The following is a 19,360-nucleotide window of genomic DNA, read 5'->3' as shown; positions in this document are numbered from 1 at the left end:
GAATTCCCCTGTTGTCCCCACAAGTTGCTGCTGTGCTGGAAGCCCCAGCAAACCCCAGTTTTGCTGACCCCACTGGCACCAGCAGTGAAGTTACCATGCAGCTGGCCTGGGCGCCACATGCACATGGTCCTGGACAAAGCACCAGACCCCTCACAGCCTCTTTGCAACAACGCTTCTGGTTGCCCCCCCTTACTCTTGGCAGAAGGGATGGGCTGCAAGAAATGTCACCAGTGGGTGACACTGGGAAGCAGGGAAGGAGCCACCTGGGTGATGACTCATTAATTCCTCACACCACGGACATTAGTTTCCTGGTCCAAGGTCTTTATTTGTCTTGGGGTGTGTTGGGCTGCAGTTGTAACCATTTAAAAATACCCAGAAACCCACCAGGCATTTTGGGTACCCCTAAAGGCAGTGATGGAGGGGCTCCCATCTGGGCTGGGGCAGCCTTTCTGCAGGTTGCACCCTGGCATGAGGACAGGAAGGACATATGGACACAGAGTTCGCCAGTGCTAGAGCGGCCCCATCCCATCCCTTGCCTGCACCTGGCTGCAAGGAGAAGGCTTGCACCCGGCTTTGGGAGAAGCTGGGGAGCAGCCCCAGGGCGCTCTGGGCTGCACACAGGGGTGGCTGGGAGGAGGCTGGAGACGCTGGCTGAAGCCCGCATGCTGAGGGCTCTGCCACAACGCCCATGACAGCGTTACATCCATGTACAAAGCTCAGCAACCGGCTCCTTTGGCCTCCCTGGAGGAGCCCCCTGCACTCGGGGCAGGAGGGGGCTGGAGGCTACCGTCATCCTCTCCTGCCTCCAGAGCCATGCATTAGGCCTCCCACACCCACTGCAGGGAGAGCGGGGACCTGCTCGTGGCCCAGATGAGACACGGGGCCCCTTGGCCACATTGCAGACCCTCTTCCCACCCTTCTGAGTCCCCCCTGTCTCTCCCAAGGACAGTTATTTTCACAGTCACTGCTGCCCACTACTCAGGGTCCCCATTCCCCCAGGGCTGTGGAACAAAGTCCTGCACCACACCAGGGCTTTTCTTTCCAGTTTTAGTTTCCATCATTGTCGGAGGAAACTGCGTTTCACACTCCTTACCCAGGAGTGAAATGCTTGGTTTATCTCTCTGTCTTTCCAGCAAATTGCTGTCTGAGGGCAGAAAGGATGTGAAGGGGAGAGCAGAGACCAAGCCCAGGGAAAAATTCTGCCCCAGGACCCTGGGTGAGGATGTCCGATGGCACTCTCAAGGGAAAGAAAGCATCCTGCCACATCTGTTAGGGTCCAATCTTGACTGCCTTCACAGGGGGCCTGCCTGGGCCAGCAGGACTCCCCATTAGCCTGCCTGAGTCAGCCTGGTCCAAGATGTCTAGCAATGTTTGACCCTGGTTTCTTTTCATTTCTTGGGTAATAAACGCTTTATAAGCCAATGGAAAGCATCCAGCATTAGCCCATCTGCATGCAGACAAGATCTGATGCCATGGAGATGGTCAGCTGGGGAAAAAGGTACATCCAGTCTTAGGAGAAACACTGATGCCATTTGCCCAATCTGAAGAGCATGGAGCTGGGAAGGGCTCCTGGTGACCACATTTCCTCTTGCCTCTGGCTTTCCCGCTGGCTCCCTGAGCTAGTCCCCAGGCCCAGAGTGACTGGAAGGACCTGTAGCTCAGAAATGCCTTGGATTTTTGTCAGCGTTGGATGAAGGGCATCCTCTGCAATCACTGCACAGTCTGCACTGTTGTGAGTGGTGAGCAGAAGAACCCCTGCTGGCAAAGGAGGCAAAGGGAAGGGTTTCCATAAGGATACTGAAGTGGTCCCTGAGTACCAGTTTATCTGGCTGTGCCAATGTTCCTGTACTGGCACATGAGAAGGTGCTTGAAGGTTTTCTTGAAAGTGGCATTGCAGAGGGCATAGCAGGCTGGGTTGATGGTGCTGTTGACATAGCAGAGCCAGTAGCCGATGGACCACACTGTTTCAGGCACGCAGGTCTCACAGAAGGTGTTAATGAGGACCATCACATTGTAGGGTGTCCACGTGAGTATGAAGGCCAGCAGGATGGCAAATATGGTGCGGGTGACTTTCTTCTCCCGGGCAGCCATCTGGCGCTTCTTCCGTACCTGGCTCCTGGCGATGCTGGCAAACTTCCTGGCAACATTGACTGGGCGACTGTTGGCCAGGGAGTTGTGGTTAGAGGCACCTGACTTAGCTGGGACGATCTCAATGGCGGTGACACATTCAGACCCAGTCTGCTTGGTGACAATCTTAATCTTGGACCACTTGGAAGTTGGGTTCACACGGGGGTTGGCTGGACTCTGTCCTTGCCCTGCTGGCAAGACTTCTGCTGTGGGCTTGTCTTTTGTGGTCTGGGTCATGCTGACGGTGCTGGACTCATTGGATGTCTCCTTCTCCTCCTGGTGGCCAGTGGCCTCTGTCTGTGCAGATGGCTGGTCATCCACTTTCCCATTCCTCACCTCCTCCTTCACCTCCACAGCCCTCTTGGGAGAATTATTGTTGTTCTGTTTCACCATGGGGCCCTTGAGGAATCTGAGGGACTTGGTTTTCCTCTCTTTCCTGCTCTCAGGCTTGTGCCTCCTTACCCTGCTTCTGCTGGCCAGGGAGATATGGATGTACAGCACCGTCATGATGACCACGGGCAGGTAAAAAGCAGCAATGGCTGTGCCAAATGTCACCGCTGGGTTGGAGAGGAACTGGATGTAACATTCCCTCTCAGGGACTGTCCTCTTGCCCACAATGAACTGCCAGAACAAGATGGCAGGGGCCCAGAGAATGAAGGACAATATCCACGCGGCCGCGATCATTAGCCCTGCCATCTTGGTGGTCCTCCTGGCCGGGTACGTCAGGGGCTTGGTGACACAGAAGTACCGGTCAAAGCTGATGATGAGCAGGTTCATGACAGAGGCATTGCTCACCACATAGTCCAGAGCCAGCCACAGGTCGCACACCACGGCCCCCAGTGGCCAGTAGCCTTTGATGATGTAGACCGTGTAGAGGTTCATGGAGAAGACCCCGATGATGAGGTCTGCACAGGCCAGGCTGAAGAGGAAATAGTTGTTGACAGTCTGGAGCTGACGGTTCACCTTGATGGAGAGCATCACCAGGATGTTCCCCACCACGGTGACAAGGCTGAGTGAGCCAGTGACAGTGGCAATGAAAACCAGCTCCACTGTCTTGTAGTTGGTGGGAGGCTGCACAGCCACCTCGGAGTGGTTGCCCAGGGTGAAGTTGTCATAGGTCAGGTTGGCCATCTTTGCCTGCCAGGGCTGAGCAGAGAGGTTGTGCATGGGATCTGCAAGGAGAGCGAGGACAGAAAGGGAGAATATCAGACCTGCCCGCCTGTCCTGGCAGCATTTCCTCAGTTTCCCAGGCCAGCACGGCTGTTGACTAGTGCTCAAAAATCTGCTGGCATTCCTGGACTTCTCTCTGCCACTCCAGGAGTCCATTGGAGGCATTTTTTGTGTCCCTATTTATCAGTAGAGGAGGCAAATTAGTTGCAGGGAGAAAAGCAAGAATGGAACTAGGACAGTCCCAACCTCGTGTGGCCCAGAGAGGCACAAAGGGGAGCCAAAGGGCTGGGGAAAGAGGACTGCAGAGCCAGGGGGGATGCACATACAGCACTCACTGCCAGAACAGCACAGCATGGAGCCAGTGCCCTGCCCCAGGGACAAGAGCAGGGTTAGGGTATACCCCAGGCATGTTCCACTGACCTCCCCAAAGCACTCCCCAAGAGGGCCCTAACCCACAAAACCCATGCCATGGTCTGCTCAGCTCACCTGTGTCTCTCACAGCAAATAGCTCCTTCTGGAAGATGAAATCTGGGAGAAGGAAAACAGCAAGTTACACCACAGCTTGTGTGCATCCCACAACATCTTACTGAGGGCACCAGCCTATCCAACAGAGGTGACCCTGACCAAAGGGTGACACTGCTGAGATACAGATGCTGAAAAGCCAAGAAAGGCTGAAGGTGGGGGCTTTGGTGTGGCGCAGCACACAGCGCAGCAGGCTCAGGAAAGGGAGGGAGCTGCACAAGTGCCACCAGTCACTGATGCTGGGAAGTGATGACCCCTTCCCTCTGTCCCACATCACAGTGCAGCTGCAGCCACCCAGGCCAGATGTACAGTGTGGAGTCAGACACCTCAGCATGATACACGGAATTATTTATGAAAAGTGATGAGAATTATGGATGGAATTACTGCCTTCATGCAAACCAAGATGCCTGTAGTTAATCACCCAAGGTAAGAGTGGAATGGACCTTAAAAAAAAATCAATAGACAAGAAGTGCTGTATTGAGATGAAAGGGAATTTCCTGGAAAGCAAAGAAAAAGCAAAGGCACTGAGGGAGTTGGGCAGGACAGAAGAGCTTTCCATTGAACCTTCCTCTCCCACACCATCCAGACCTCCAAAACATGCTAGGCCTTCACCAGCCTCACCCTGGCTTCTGGGGGCATTCCAACCCTGCCAGACCATCGAGGGCAGCCCCTCCAGCAGCTGCTCCTGGTGCCTGGGGCAGGGGCTCAGCCCCATGGGCACTGCTGCCAGGAAACCAGCAGGAGCCAGCAAGTGTCCCCGCAGTGGGAGTGCTCAGCACAGTGTGTCTCTGGCTTGGGAGATGGCTCCAAATGCCCAGGACTCCTGAAGCTGATTTTGCTGAATGTATAAATGTGCCTTTAACACGCACCTCTTCTGAATAGGGCCCGGCAGGCTTTGAGATCAGTTTCTGTTTTAAGTATTTGAAAAGAAATGTCCTTGTCTTTCATTTGTGGTGAGGGTAGGAGATGTCTGCCATCAGCAAATAGCCAAGTTTTTAATATAAGCACTTTCTAAAGAGATACAGGTGTAATTAAATGGAAATGTGGCTGCCGAGATGCTAAAGCCAGGATCTGATGTAGCCATTTAGGCAGCTTCTGCATTAGCAAGGATACAGCTGTGATAGTGATGGAGCTCCTCTTACAGGTGCAAGGAAAATAAGTGGCTGAGGGACAAAGAAATACCTCTCTACCATTATCCTCTAAGCATGTCTGTGAAGACAAAAGGCTTTTAAAAGAAAGCAATGCCCTTTGGTAGATGCTACATGCCAGATACAGATGGGGTGAGGAAGCCTGTCAGCACTGCCCAGGCTTGGAGCTTTGCACCCAGCTCCAAGCACAAGGGATGCATCAAGGGAGAGGGAAAGAGGTTTCTGCTGCCATCCTTCCTGGGCACCCAGCCAGGGATGTGAGAAGAGGTGATAAGTGTATAAAATGGCTTAGAAATATATAATCATGGCAGTTTGGGGGTTGGTTTCAGTACAATAGAAATGAGTTTTAATTTCTTCACTTTGGTGAGATGGGGAGATTTAACTGTCATTCTTGTAACAGCTAATCAAACTGATCAGACAAGCTAGCAATCATGCAGACATCTACCCCAGCTCTTCCAAGAAGAATTTGAAAGTCTTGAAAAGAAACCTTTCCATCGTCTCCGCTAAAATGTGGGTTTCAGTTTTCTCACTTTTGTTCCTGAACTGGCATCCTCTTCTAAACGTGTCTAATTAATTATCAGCCTTGACAGAGGCTTGTGTTCTCAGTTACCCAGAGTAAGAAAAGTCCATCTCGAGCCCGAACTGTTCCGTACGTGTCCCAAGACGGGAGGAAAGGCTGCGGCAGCCCCTCGGGCGAGCCTTTGGATGCCCCCCAGAGGTCATGCTGCGAACTGGTGTGAGGAGGCAGAGGCAGCTGCCGCCGCGGGGGCTGGGCTTAAACACTGAGCCCTAAACTCGATAAGCCTTCACCTAACAGCAAAAAATAAAGCAATCCCCTGTTTGAGGGAGGCCTTCACAAAGCTGAGAGAACACTTCAGAAGGGCTCCTAGGGCTGACACCCTTACCTGTGACACCAGCTGGCTTTGCAAATTCCCTCAGACTTTTGGCAGTGATTTACAGCTGGTTTTGTCCTCTCCATCGAAGCCGTTGGGAGACTCCAACTCTTTACTGATAGCATCCTCCCGTCCAAGAGTTTCTGTGGCTGCTGCAGTGATCACCAATTGTGTCATCAAGGGAAATACCTTTCCCTTCCCACACAGCCACAGATCTAAGCAGAGAAAATTGTACTTTGGGTGGGGTCCAACTACTGCGGGCAGTGGGCACAGCAGGGTCTCCACTGCTGCCGGCAATCATGGGTGTGACCACTCTTGTGTGAGGATTCAACCCCAGAGCAAGAGCAAAGCCAGTGCTCTGTCACAGGGTGACACCTGAGACCACAGCAGAAGACTCCTGCTGTTTCCTTGCTGCACCTCGTGTGCCTTACCAGCCAGCCTTCCCAGCCTGTCGGCTCCTACAAACTGCCTCACAGCCTCTCGCCAGGTAGGAGAGCAGAAAGCCCTGTCATGGACTGCTGGTGACCACCCTGTGACCCAGAATCTGCAGCAGCTGCAGGCTGGTGTTCCGTCGGCTGCATTCGTGACTGAGCACCTGCTGAGCACTCGGCTCACGTGGGATGGAGGGTTTAGTTCCCTCCCGCCCTTGCTGCTCCTGATGTGGAAGGAGCTGGCTGCCCTCTGCACGGGACAGCAAAGGCAATGGGAGAGGTCGGCATTTACACACACCCGTGTGATGGATGAGCTCCTGGAGCAAGCAGCCCTCCTGCCCCAGTGTTCCCCACATCTTCTCTCTGTACTGCACAGCCGCCCTCTGCTCCACAGCCCCTGCCCCACATGGCATCACCAGCCAGCTCCTTTCCCGTTGTGACACTGCCCCCATCCCAGCATCATCCTCAGGGCTGGGGATACCCAGGGAGCAGGTGTAAGGCAGGGCAAAGCCGTGCCTGGTCCACATGCGGTTGAAGTGACATTCTGCCTCTGGGAGCGAGCAGAGCTCTGCAAGGAACCCCATCATAAAGCAAGCCCCACGCTCGCACACCAGCCTGGGGAGGGAGATGTTCACAGGGGAGGGAGAGGAATCACAGAAATCCATGCTGCAGTGGACACCTGTGAGCGTGAGCTGCTCCCAGGGGAAATGGGCTTTAGCCCTGCAAGGGTCTGGAGCAACAGCACAACTGAAAGCGACCTCGAGCCCAGGGACAGGATGGAGGGGCTGTGGCTGTCAGCTCCTGGCTGAATGGATCCTGTGGGGGTCTGGGAGCTGCCTGTCTCCAGGAGGGAGGAAAGGTGGCCCCCTGCACCACAGGCACATTCCAGGAGAAGGTACACATCACTTCCTGCTCTGTCTGGGTGCCAAGGCTGGGCCTGGGCACATCACCTTTGGTGTGACATTTGGAAAGAGTCAAGGCAGCCCTACTGCCAGGCCCCTGCCTGTCTTGGCCTTCCTAAAAGTGCAGAGAGGGTAAAAGTCTTAATGGGATTAATCCTGTCAGGTCAGACTGCTGATGTGATGTGGGGCTGGGCAGTTTGTGCAGCCACCACCACAAGGAGGAGAGGAGAGAGAAAAAACAGGGAACAGAAGACGCTAGACATTTATGGCTCACGCTCACAAAGGGAAGGTATACTTGGGGTAGGATGGCAGTTTGTGGTGCTAATTGCATTATCTAATAGCTGTTAATTAGTTCCTGAATCATGGCACTACTTTACAACTAGTGAAGGGTTGTTCTGGTTGACAGATTCACACCCCTCGGAGTGTGAAAACAGAATTCCTAGATGCTGGGAACAGGCACCTTAGAAATACAACATATGAGAGAAGACGGAGGGCCAGCCCTGTGTCTGGCAGGGGAGGGTTGGTGTTGGTCTGCTTCCGTGCCTCTGTGTTGGAATGATGAAGGCAATAAACAACCAGAAAAACAGAAAGGAGATGAGGGGCCAGCAGGATCTGTTGCCATTAAAATGGCAAGCCCTTCAAGCTCCAGCTGGTGGCTGCACTTTCACCCCTCTGGTCAATGGATCCCTGAAGTCCTTATCCTGCTCCAGAGGAGATCTGAGCCATTGTGGAACAGGAATTGTTTCTTGTCAGTAACATATGGTGTTCTGAGCATTTGATTTTTCCATTGAATAATTTATTCTTCTTTCTTCCTCTGCTATTCAACTGGTCCTCATGAGGCAAAGCAATTTCCTCCACCCCACAAGTCAAGAACCTGTGATAGCTTTTCCTCCAGCCGCTGGAGAAGCAGTAAGCTCAGTAGCACAGGAGCAGCCAGCTTGCAGGGGGAGGTGAGGGGGCCAGGGAACCCCCCCCCCGTGCCTGACGTGTGTTTGCGCATCAGGTTTGTAAAATTTGCTGTGTCCAGGGCCAGAAGGGAGTGTTGAGGTGGGTAAGCCCACCACCCTCCCCAGGCAAGCCAGGAGCCTCCCTGCTTTCACTGTGGTTAATGCTGGCTGTCAGAGCAAAGCCGAGGTGCCGCACCCAGGCTGCCTCGCACCCAGCTGTGGGGAGCACTCGCCGGCCGGAGCCGCGGATGTTGAGCTGCTCCTGCAGGTGGAGCCCAGCCCAGCGGGCTCACCAGCATCCCACAGCAGCCACAGCTGCTGCACCCCCTGCCCGAACGTGCCTGTACTTGCCTGTATCCCTAAAGTGCCCTTGGCAGGTTGTAAGGGACTACATGCCATTTATCCACAGCATCACCAGACAAGAAGCGAGCCAGTGAGAAAGTGTTTTTTAAAAAGTAATTGAAAGGTCACTCCTATAAATAACCTACCAGCACACTGGTCGCTCTGACAATTAATTAACCTCCTGTCACCCAATTATCAGGCCAAATAAATGACCTATCAGTGGAACACCACTAGCAAGCGTGCGTGGCAAATGCCACACAAGCCGAAGTCCAGCCTTACCCTGCTGTGCCCAGCCTGCAGCTCCCAGGCACCGGCGGCTCCGCAGCAGCTCCCACGGCTCCTGCACTGGCTCCGGTGGGAACATCCCGGCGGGAGAAGGCTCACCACGGCGGCATGGCACAGTGGGACCAGGGGGACACAGTGCCCTCTGCCTTGGCCGCCCCAGGGCTGCAGCTCCCTGCTGGTGGCTGAGCTAGGAACGTGCTGGGCTTCCAGCTGAGCCTGGGCTGGAGCCACACTTCTCCCCTCCCATCCGCTGCATTAATGCTCTCTGCCTCAGAGAGATGCTCATGTTCTTTTATATGCCTGGCTGAAGCTTTAACAGAACCCAGCTGTTTCAAGGCAGCACAGCAGAAATAACCCTGCTGCAGCTACAGGTCCCACTGCTGAGAAGGGCTCTGGGACCAGCCAGCAGAGAGGAAGGAGGGGGGAGAGAGAGAGGATTGCAGCAACAAGTGACTGCCTGGATTAGCTGGGCTCTTCCCAGGGAGAGGTTAGTGGTGGGGACCAGATGCCTGTGGGAGAGAGAATGGTGGAGGAGGGACTGAGAGCCAGAGGGGCAAGTGCTGCAACACCTAAGAGCTGTTTGCTTCGCAAAGCAGCTCCCCCTGCCCCAGGGACAGGCCTTGCCTGGGGACAAGGGGGAAGGACTTGGCTCTTTTTGGGAGGCCAGCTGTAGGGAAGCCCCCTCACCCTGCCATGGCCCCACACAGCCACAGGTGCCCCTGCCAGGTCCCTACCACCCACATGGGGAATCTGCCCCCCAGGCCAGGGATCTGCCCCCCCCCAGGTGCCTGGGCTGGGGCTGAATAAGGCAGGGGCTGGCCCTCATGCAGAGACCTGCAGCACCCTTCACTCACCCTCTGTGTCCCCAGGGTCCCATGAACTGCAGGGGGGATGCAGCTCGGGCAGCCAGAGATGCAGTGCTGCTCTGGCAGGGGAACATGTTTGTAACTCATCCCAGAGCTGAGGCACCACAGGGAGCAAACAGTAAGGTGCTCATCTGAAATTCTAAAGACTTGGCAATGGAAACAAGACCCCCTTGCCCCATGGAGCAGCTCCACAGGGCTTTGAGAGGACAAATGAGCCAGCTAAGCAATGGATGAGATAAAAGAGCTGAGCCAAGGGCAAAAAATCAGGCAGGAGCAAGAACCCTGCTGGATGGATGCATATGTGAGAGCCCTACTCCTGGGGGCAGATAGCAGATGGGAATCTTTGGGGTGCTAATGAAAAAGGAAACTGAAAATATGAGACCCCATTAGGCCACAAGACCTGCCAGAGGATTTGGAGGTGATGTCTGAGCGAAGGGATAGAGTGAGGAAGAGGAGCTGTGGCAGAAGATGGGCAGGAGAGCCCAGGGCATGGACAGGCAGAATGGAAAATGTGGGGGTCAGAGTGCCAGGGGAGGAGAGCAGGTAGGAAATCCCTACAACAGAAAAGGGGAGAGATGGAGAGGAAGGAGGTGGGAATAGTCTTGGTCTGCCAGGGAGGCATTACTTGTCTCCTCTAGAGAAAAGTCCTAAGAAAATATTCTTAGAAGGAGGGACCTCACACAGAGACATTGCCTACAAACCTCTCCCTGTTGCCTTCTCTGAGGCTCCCACCAGCTCCTTGCTGGGCAGAGTGGGAGCCGTGCTGGAGCTGGAAACCTCTCTGGGCTGCAGCTCTCTGGCTCAGGCAGCCCAGCTCTGCCTGGAGTCATCTCTCTCACTGCAGGATGGTGATCCCCAGACTGTTGTGCTGGTGCTGAATAAGGCAGGGGCTGGCCCCCATGCTGGCCCCCTCACTCTTTTTGCCCCCCAGGTCCCCATGAGCCGTAGGGTGGGGATGCAGCTCAGACAGTCAGAGATGCAGTGCTGCTCACCCCACAGCACAGGGCAGGGGTTTTAGCCACCTCATGGACAGGGACTGCACATAGTAGCAGAGGGTTTAATGAGTTGAGCATCACTTATGGGCCTTGGTGAGTTATCTGAGCTCTGCAAAAAGCATACAGACCACCATGCTAGACACTGCTCCTAAGTGCTGCAGAAAGGCAGGCCCAAGGCCAGGCAATTCATGCCTGCCAGGCAAAGGCAGATGCCAGAAGGGTTGCATTGCTCTCCACTCCTCTCTGTACACATGCATGCACTTTTTTGGCCTTATCTGGGACTGCACATGATGTAACTGTCAGCAGTGGAGGGATCCAAACTACCCCAGTGACACTAGAGATGGCGAGATGCCGGGTACTCTCCCATCTCAGTCATGCCAAGATCCCTCAAGGACCTTCATCCCTCCTCAGCAGAGGCAGCCTGCCACGCTGCCTGGGACTTGGGAGCTGGCATTGACACTGGCAGGGTCTGCAAGTGAGGGGTCAGTGAAGCACGGTGCCATGGAGGCCTCTGGAGAGCTGTTCTGTGACCCGGAGCGGATGCAGGGCCCGGGACATCGTGTTTGCAGACTCATGTTTTCAGACCTCAGTGTTGCACAACTGCAGCTGAGTTTCCCACAGACAAATAAATCTAATTCTGCTTAAAGAGGCTGAAGACATTAACCCCTTAACTGGCCAATGCAAACCAAATTTACCAGGAGCCTTAACCCTGCTGATGACATTTCACCTCCAGACATCGCTAGCTGAGACTCCTGGTGCCAGACCCACTGCCTCCTCTGCCAAGCTGCAAGGTGCTATACAATATGCTAGATTTAAAAGCAGTTGTGGTACCAGAGGGGCTGCTTCTCTGCCTGGCTTTCTTGGCTGGAGGAGCACAGCCACCCTCAATATCTCAGTAACATGCCAATAGCTCAGGCCAAGCCTGCTGAGCTCAAGGAGCTCCACGGTTTGCACCGAGTTCTGCCTTTAAAGGACAAAATTCCTAGCTGCTCCCCCTCCTTCACCAACTGACCTGGGATGTAACTCCTCTTCAAGGCTCTTGAAGACAAATGAACAGCCCTGTGCTTCCCCATGTCCCTCTCCAGCTCTCTCTGAGTCACTGGAACAGGTGGGAGAGGTTCCTCTGCAGCCGCACACCTCAACCTGCCTAATGCTGGGGTGGGAGGTGGGAAGGGAACAGGGCACTCGGGCACCTCTGCCACTGCCTCGGGCACCGACTGGGAACAGGGCACAGTTGCACAGGACATAAAGCGTCATGGGGACAGGGTCACAGCAATGCTCTGATTTGCAGGACCTCCAGCAGCAGTTTTGGAGACCGTCAGAGGGACAAAGCACTGTGCCTACAGTCATTGCATTTGCAGGCTTGGACAGGCTGGTGATTTTCTCTGCAAACTTGCATCATACAAGGTATAAACAGAGCCTTTGTTGGAGTTCCTCCTCCATGTGGTGCAGCCTCAGGGCTGAAGGCATCTCTGGAGGGTCCTGAGAGCAGCCCCGGGGCGAAGGTGTGAGCAGCTGTGCGCGGCACGCGAGGGCTGGGGAGCATCTCCAGCAGAGCCTCCCTTGCTGTGCTCACACTGCCAGGGGACTCAGGGTCTGAAGACAGGTCAAATGATGTTACCCTGGCACAAAGTCCCAAGAGGACCAGTGCATCGATCTACAGGGAAGGTGGGACGGCTGCCAACAGACAGACTGAGGACACCCAGATGTCTCTAGCTGGGGGAACAGGGACTGGTTGTGTGTCTCCTGCTAAAACTCTGTGTCTAAGCATCAAGGGGAGGATCTGTATATGAGACACCTTGCCCTATGTTCATGCACCAGAAAAATATTGGAATCATGGATCAGCCTGACCAGGGAACACTTGCCTCAGATTAGTCCAGGAATTGCCTAACTCCTTGAAGCTTTAGCAAATGAATTTGTTTGAATACAGGGAAAGAGTCCACTTTGGTATGTTCAAGGGTCTGGATGCAGCAAGACTGTATGCCTAGAGACTTAAAAGGATGTCATGGTGGGTTGTGCTCCTGGGGACAGTCAAGGTTGGCACACTCCTCCACTTGGCTCTGAGTTAGACAGCAGCCAGACATTCAGGCCCTCACCTCCTGGTCTGCCAGGGCCCTGGGCAGGAGAGCACATGAGTCTTCCTAAAAGCTGTTGTCTGCTTTCTGACTGGTCACAAACACCTCAGAAGAAGGATGTATTTGGCATGGTTCCAATCACCAGCTTGAAGAGGCTTCAACAGTGCCTGGGTGTGGAGCCTCACTGCAACCACTGGTACCTGGCACATTCATGGTGGGTGCTGGTGCTTGGGCAGGCTAAAGAGCAGTCAGCAGGGGATGCTGGGATGGGAATGAAGAGAGAAGAGGAAGTACATGGGAATGATCTGGTCCAAAACTTCCATTTCCTCGCTGTGTCAGGTCCTGCACTCTCATATCTCCCCAAAACACGTAACATGCAGTTTTAGAGCCAGCCCAGAATGGATGCTGAAATGCAAAGCAAATCTCCTCCCTTGGCTTAGTGGAGAGCAATAAGGGCATAGACCCATGTCAGGCTGAGGAGCAACTGGCTCGAGGACAATGCCCGTTTCTCCAGAAGATGCCCATCAAAGTCCTGACTTAGCATGCCAAGGAGAAGGGGTCAGCTTGTGCACAAGAAACAGTTGCTGTGTGTCTGTCCATGTGGAAAGAGGAGCTGCGTTTGTGCAGAAAGCAGCAGCCCCTTGCAAACAGCCTCCATTTCCCTCTCCTCTCACAACTGATCTCCCTGCTGCCTTTGCAGAGCTGCATCTGCCCCCTCGGCTGGGCGCTCACCAAACCTCTTCACCTCTGTGGATGCTGCCGGTCAGGGCTCAGCAGGGCAGGCAGAGAAAGCATCAACAACACAAAGGTGTGCTAGGGACTGCTCTGCATCAGCTGCTCCTCCTGGTCTCACTATTTTTATTCCCCGTTTTTGTCTTTTTTTTCTTTTTCTTTTTTTTTTTTCCTCCTGGGGAGATATTTGTCATTTTAATTTTAAAGAACAAAACAACAAAATCCCAACTATGACAAAACCTCCCATCAATGGGGTGGGGACACAGCTTATGGGGACAGTTAAAAGAGAAAAACCATGCTCCTTCTGCAAACTCAGAGTAATTGGATCACAGCATTAATTAATCATTTCAGTTCATTTCTCTTTTATGAAAGAAAACAGACTGACCTCCTGAGATGGGTATGCCCCTCGTGTGAATAAACAAACCACTTTTACTGGTAGCCCTTCTCCTCCTTCTCCCGCCAGCTTTCCTCTGCCCACTCATCAGGTCATTCCCAGGGCCACTGCCGCTCCATACAGCAGCCCTGGAAACTTGCTGCCACTCTGAGCAAGGGCACATTGGCTCAGCTCCTGCAGGAACCAGGACTGCTGCCCACCCCTGCACCCCTGCTCCCATCCCCACCTCCCACACCCAGGGCTCCCACCACGGGCTGCTGTCCTGGCTGAAGGGGGAACAGGGATGGGCTGCTGATTGGGATCTCCACTGGATGCCCTGCTCTTTGCTGGATGTCTCATGGGGGCCTAGTCTAGGCTGGAGAGCAGCAGCAGGTGCTCAGATCACAGGAGTAAGGGTGTTAGGAAGCAGGAGGTGGTGCCCAGCAGTAGAGACAGCGAAAGCATCTTGGTGTCACCTGTGATTTCAACGTGAGCATTGTCTCTGGTGCTGTTTCACCAAAAGCCTGGGCTCTGGGATCCTGTCACCTGAGTATTTTGATAGACAGTGCCTGCATCAACAAGCCACCCAACTGCATTGGTAGCAACCCTTCCAGCCCCTCTGCTCACTCTGCAAGTTGTGGCAGAAGTCAAACCACCTTTGGAGGTCACCCAAGGCAGTTGTGATAAAGCAAGGAGCCTTCAAATGCTCAAACAGAGCCCATCTACCAGCAGGGCACAGGGGAACACCAGCTGTTCCTCAGGTTGGGAAGTATCTCCCTAGCCTTGGGCTTTCCAAAGACTGGCTAGAAAAATCCATCCACAGCACAATCAGAGGGGTTGAAAACAGGTCAGACAGAAGCCAGTGCTGCTTTTATTTCAGAAAAATTATAAGAACTGTTCCCTGATTTGAAGCCAATGGTATTATTTTGGAAAGAAAGAAGGGTGTGGCTGCCCAACTCTTGTCCATGATGTGCCAACAGAGAGCACGGGGCAGCTCTGTCATTACCAGCAGAAGGGGTGCAACAGGGCCAGAAAGGGCTAAAGGGAAGACGAGATGCACACTGGGGGAGACAGTGGGCAAGATCTGTCTCCCTTGCAATGCCCAATCTGGCAAAGGGCTCTGTGAAGAGGGGGCAAACTTCTGCCTAGTCATGTCCTGGGAGGTGGCCACAAGCGCCAGAGGGGTTTGCCCAGTATGGCGACAAAGTATCCAACAGATAGGGGATCCTCTCCCTGTTGCTCTTGCTGGAATAGTGAGGGAAGCAAAGAAAGCGTGCAGGTAGTTTCTTGTCCAGGAATGTCTCCTTCCCAGAGAAGGCACCAGGGGAGCAAATAACCCCCGTCCTGTGTTTCCTCCTGGGGGGTGCCTGCCCCTGGAGCCGCAGGCTGCTCGTATTCCCTACTCAGGGTGCTGACAAGGCTGTTTCCTGGGTGACAAGAGGGGCCCGAGGTTCCTCGAGCGGCGGATCCCGGGAACGCTGTTGGTTTGGATGGGAGCAGGGAAAGGGGGTGCCAGACATCACCCCGGTGCCCTGGCAGGGCTGCACGGCTCCTGACATCCCGGGGCAGCGAACCAGCGCGAGGGTCCCGACCCGCGGGGCACCCCGGCGTTCCCGGAGAGACGCAGGAATGCGGGAAAGTTGGCAGAGACACCTCCCCCGTTCCTGAGGGACCGCGTGCCACATCCCCCGGAGGTGCGGAGCCCCCTCCCCATGCACCCTAAAGCCATGCCGACCCCCCCGGACCCTGCGGGGGATGCCCTGCGCCCCCCGCCCGCGCACACGGAGCCCCGAGCAGCGACTCACCGGGCAGCCCAGCCCAGGGCGCGCCGCCGCCCGGCGCCGAGCGGTTCTCAGCGGCCATGGTGCCGCGCCGCGCCCGCGGGGGCTCCGGCTGGCATGGCCCGGCTCCGGTCCCGGCTCCGGTCCCGGCTCCCGGTCCCGGCGGCGCCGCGCGCGGCGGAGGGGCGGGGAGAGGGGAGGGCCCGGCGCTGCCGGCTCGGCCCCGGCCTCCTCCCCCCGCCCCCGCCCTCCCCCGCTCCCAGATGTGCGCCCCCAGATGTGTCGCCCCCAGATGTGCGCCCCCCTCGCCGCCACGAGGACGCACCGGGCGGGGGCGGGAGGAGAAGGGCTCACGACGTCGGGAGCCGCTGCCAATCCCCACGCCGCCGTCCCCCCCGTCTCAGATGTGGCCTCCCGTCCCCGCCGGCCCGACGTGCGGGAGCGCTCCTGCAGCACCCCGGACAGCGCTCCCGGACCGCCCGCTCCCCGGCACTGGGCTCCGGCCCCGCGGCCCCCGCCGCCCCCGGCGGGGAGAAGTCCCGATCCGCTGCAGCCGGCAGCGCCGGGAGCACCGGCGTCCCACGGCGGGAGAGAGCGAGGAGCAGGGAGGCGCCGAGCGGGGCCCCTCACGGCCTGGGCAAAGGAAGGCCTCGACACCTTCCCCAGTCCCCAAAAACTCTGCCGGGCTGTCATTAACACTCGGAACTGCGGTGTCCATGCAGAACAAAAAAAAACTCATCAGGCAGTTCCACAACCAGCTGACTGACTGTCCCCCAGGTCTGCCTTCTGGTAATGAGAAAGCGTCAAACAAGAATAAACAAAGGGAAAAGGGAAAAAAAAAAAAAGTCTTCCCTTTCCTGTACACCTTTCCCCTTCCCTCCACTTTAAACCCAGAGTAACTCCCTTACCCACCCTCCGCCTCTCACTTGTGCTGTCTCACAGACACACACGGGTATAATTTCCCCATCTGCTCGGCTCTCACACGCACATGTATATACACACATAAACAAATAAATGCCCCACTGTAACCCCCCTTTGAAGCGATTGCAGTAGCAGATGGGTTCCTACCGTCCACTCCTTCACCCTCTCACCATCTTCTCACACCTCTCTGACTCTGGGAGTGTTTTAAGTCAATGTCTCCTCTAAAGATGTGTCTAGTTCACAGACTGGACCTCTCTTTCCTCTAAATCCTGCAAACTGGTATCTTCTCCCTGCCAATGGAGACATATTTCTGAATTCCAGCAGAGAGAACATTGTTAAGGTAATTCAGACAATTTTCTCTGATGACACATCTCCCACTCCAGGTGCATCTCTGCACCCTGAAAAGGTTAAAGCCTTTTGGCACTCGCATCTGCTGCTGCCTTTGCACACCAAGAAGCCCCTGCCACAGCAGGGAGGCAGATGCACCACCATTATTTTAATCACCATAGGCCACATTCTGGCATTTCTTTAGTGAGTTCAGTCAACTCATGTTTGTTTTCCTTCCTGCCTTCTTTGAGAAGCAAGAAGACAAAGCTTTCCAAATGTTGGCTGGTGTGGAGCCATGCGATTGCACTGAGTGCAATGAGGCTTTGCTGGCTCTTTTCAGCTTTAACGTCTGCCTGCGCTCTTTTTGCAGTCACTGACCAAAACCCGTCAAAGACTCCAGCCAGTTATTTGGAGTCTCTTGCCTTGTCCAAAGTCCTGACCTCAAATAAATACCATCCTCTCCTCCTCCTTCTTTCCCACTAAAAAAATGAATGTAAATAAACCTTTGTCACGCTCTGTGAGAACTCATCAGGCTGAGGAAATATCTGCTTCAAAGACAGTTTGATTGTACTGGAGTTGGGTTATTTGATTGGACTCTTGTTTCAAGCTACAAGTCCCCATAGAAAGACAAAAGACTGTAATGAACAGTGAGATGTCTTCTTCCCAAGCTGATCAGTCACGGAGATAAAAATGTGTAACCAAATTGAATACAAAACTTTCCAACTTCTAACTCTTAGCTTAGCTATATGCACTCATTAGTCAGAAGCAGAATTTCTGAAAGCCTGGACTCACTATACATATTCCAATTAAAGGCAGCACTTGCTTCTTTTGGCTTGACATATTCACACATTCCCTTCTAATGGTCTGCCAGTGAATTTCACCAGCCTCTCTTGCTGCCACCAAAGTGACATCACATTCCTTCCTGGACCACGTCAGCACTGGTCATGAACAACAGTTAATCCACTCCAGAACCAGACCTCAGCTCCAACCCTTCCCCTGTATGTTGTGACAGGCTATGAGGTGGGACAGGAGGGACTTGTGGTTTTCTCATGGAAGAAGCCAAGGGCTTGAGCCAATGGCCCAAACAAATTAAGGGCCTACCTTACTCTCTTTTGGCATTAAGACCTGTGACAGTCCGAGACTCCTGCTATCCTGCTGGACTGACCCAGCTTGGTCTGGGGGAGTAATCAGCCAGTAAACCCAGCATCTGTCACCTTGTAGGGATCTGGGATACTCCTGGAGCTGTCTATTTTTCATGTAATTGCACATCTCCCACTTTTTTGCATCACTCTACCTCCAGCCTCTATTTTTTGGAATGGCTTCTTTGTCTTATTTTTCCTTTTCAGCCATGCTGTGCTGTGCCTGCTCTCTAATCACCATTAGCTACTCTTCTATTATCAGCTGGCAATGATCCATCATGCTCCTCCATCTCAAAAATTGCCCTTGCACCAGAACACCATAAACACCTAGGAACAGACAAAGTCACTCCTCTCACCTCTGCCTCTCAAGTGGGGGATATACAGAAACCAAGGGCAAGTGACCACCTTGATACTCCACCTTGGCTTGTGACAGCTCCCATCCATAGCTATCCTGAGGCAGAGTGGTTACCACTGAGCAGGTGCTCAGGAGATGAATATTTCTGGAGAGCAGGAAAAGCTGTTATGGGTCATTTACTCTGGGAAGCCATTTACTCTGGCTTCCCCCACAAGCCCGGGAACATCCAGCCATTATTCCTGACAGATTCCCAGTAACTATACTCAAACATGCAGCAGCCACAGCAGCAGCCAGCACTGGCTCCTGCACACAGATAATGCCAGGCTGTGTCTGCTGGGGGACTTGGGGAATTCAGTGCTGGTCCTGCAACCCTACACTCACGGCAGGGCATCCTCAAGTAAAGGAGCTGTTTTCACCCATCCCTGTAGTACATGGGGCATGTTCCAGTTCAGACACACACCTCTGGCACTGAGCTCTGCCAGGGACAAATCTGCTCACCATCAGCTCTGGCCAGGTCCCCCCCTTCCTTCCACAAGTCCTCCCCTAGCCTGACACTCTCTGCCAGCCTGCAGCAATAACAGTCCAGCCCAAGCCTTGCCTCCCATCCCGCTCATGCTCACATGCTCACTCTCTTTCTGTCCTTCTTCAAGGCACTCAGGTTTTCTTTCTGCCTCACACACCCTTTCATGCTCCACTTCCCTCCCTCTGCCACCAGATCCCTTTGCCCTCCGGTGGATCCACATTGCTTCCCCAGCACAGTGCAGGCAGCCAGTCCCCCTCCCTCTGACAGACGTACTCCCACAAACTTGCTGAACCCATCTACAAGGCTTTAATATTCATAAAAGTCAACCTTAGTCTAAAGAAAATGTGCTTGATGACGAAAGTATTTACATTGCAAATCACTTTTAATAGCCCTCTGGTAGTCAGCCTGGTGATAAATGCTAATCCATCTATCAGCTCAAAACCAAAATAAACCCAACTCAGAAGGGGAGAGTCAGAGAGAGAAAAAGCAGTTGGCAAGTGAGAAAG

General features: G+C 54.2%; 1 protein-coding gene across 3 annotated transcripts; it reads right to left on the bottom strand.

Moving 5' to 3' along the window:
* Window positions 1-300: 300 nt before the first annotated feature.
* Window positions 301-15,830, bottom strand: CHRM4 (cholinergic receptor muscarinic 4). 3 transcript variants are annotated; one of them, XM_077180127.1, is made up of 3 exons: window positions 15,614-15,827; window positions 3,784-3,825; window positions 301-3,299 (listed from the first exon to the last, which is right to left on the bottom strand). In XM_077180127.1, the coding sequence occupies exons 1-3, from the start codon at window positions 15,669-15,671 to the stop codon at window positions 1,822-1,824; spliced, it is 1,578 nt and encodes a 525-aa protein (XP_077036242.1). In that variant the 5' UTR covers window positions 15,672-15,827; the 3' UTR covers window positions 301-1,821. The 3 variants fall into 3 exon arrangements, with proteins under 3 accessions (XP_077036242.1, XP_054491091.1, XP_077036244.1); XM_054635116.2 differs by lacking the exon at window positions 15,614-15,827 and adding an exon at window positions 8,762-9,479; XM_077180129.1 differs by lacking the exon at window positions 3,784-3,825 and having other exon boundaries at window positions 15,614-15,830.
* Window positions 15,831-19,360: the final 3,530 nt, after the last annotated feature.

Source organism: Agelaius phoeniceus, chromosome 6 (assembly GCF_051311805.1).
Source record: "Agelaius phoeniceus isolate bAgePho1 chromosome 6, bAgePho1.hap1, whole genome shotgun sequence".
Taxonomy (NCBI): domain Eukaryota; kingdom Metazoa; phylum Chordata; class Aves; order Passeriformes; family Icteridae; genus Agelaius; species Agelaius phoeniceus.
The sequence above is the reverse complement of the archived record's forward strand: the minus strand, read 5'-3'. Positions and strand labels throughout refer to the sequence as shown.

Bases quoted from the DNA above. Each gene is read 5' to 3' on its own strand.
- CHRM4 (XM_054635116.2), bottom strand. From the start codon at position 8,846: ATGTTCCCACCGGAGCCAGTGCAGGAGCCGTGGGAGCTGCTGCGGAGC. The intron at 3,826-8,761 runs GTAAGGCTGGAC...TCCTTCTCCCAG, and splicing joins TGCAGGCTGGGCACAGCAGG to ATTTCATCTTCCAGAAGGAG. The intron at 3,300-3,783 runs GTGAGCTGAGCA...CTCTCCTTGCAG, and splicing joins ATTTGCTGTGAGAGACACAG to ATCCCATGCACAACCTCTCT.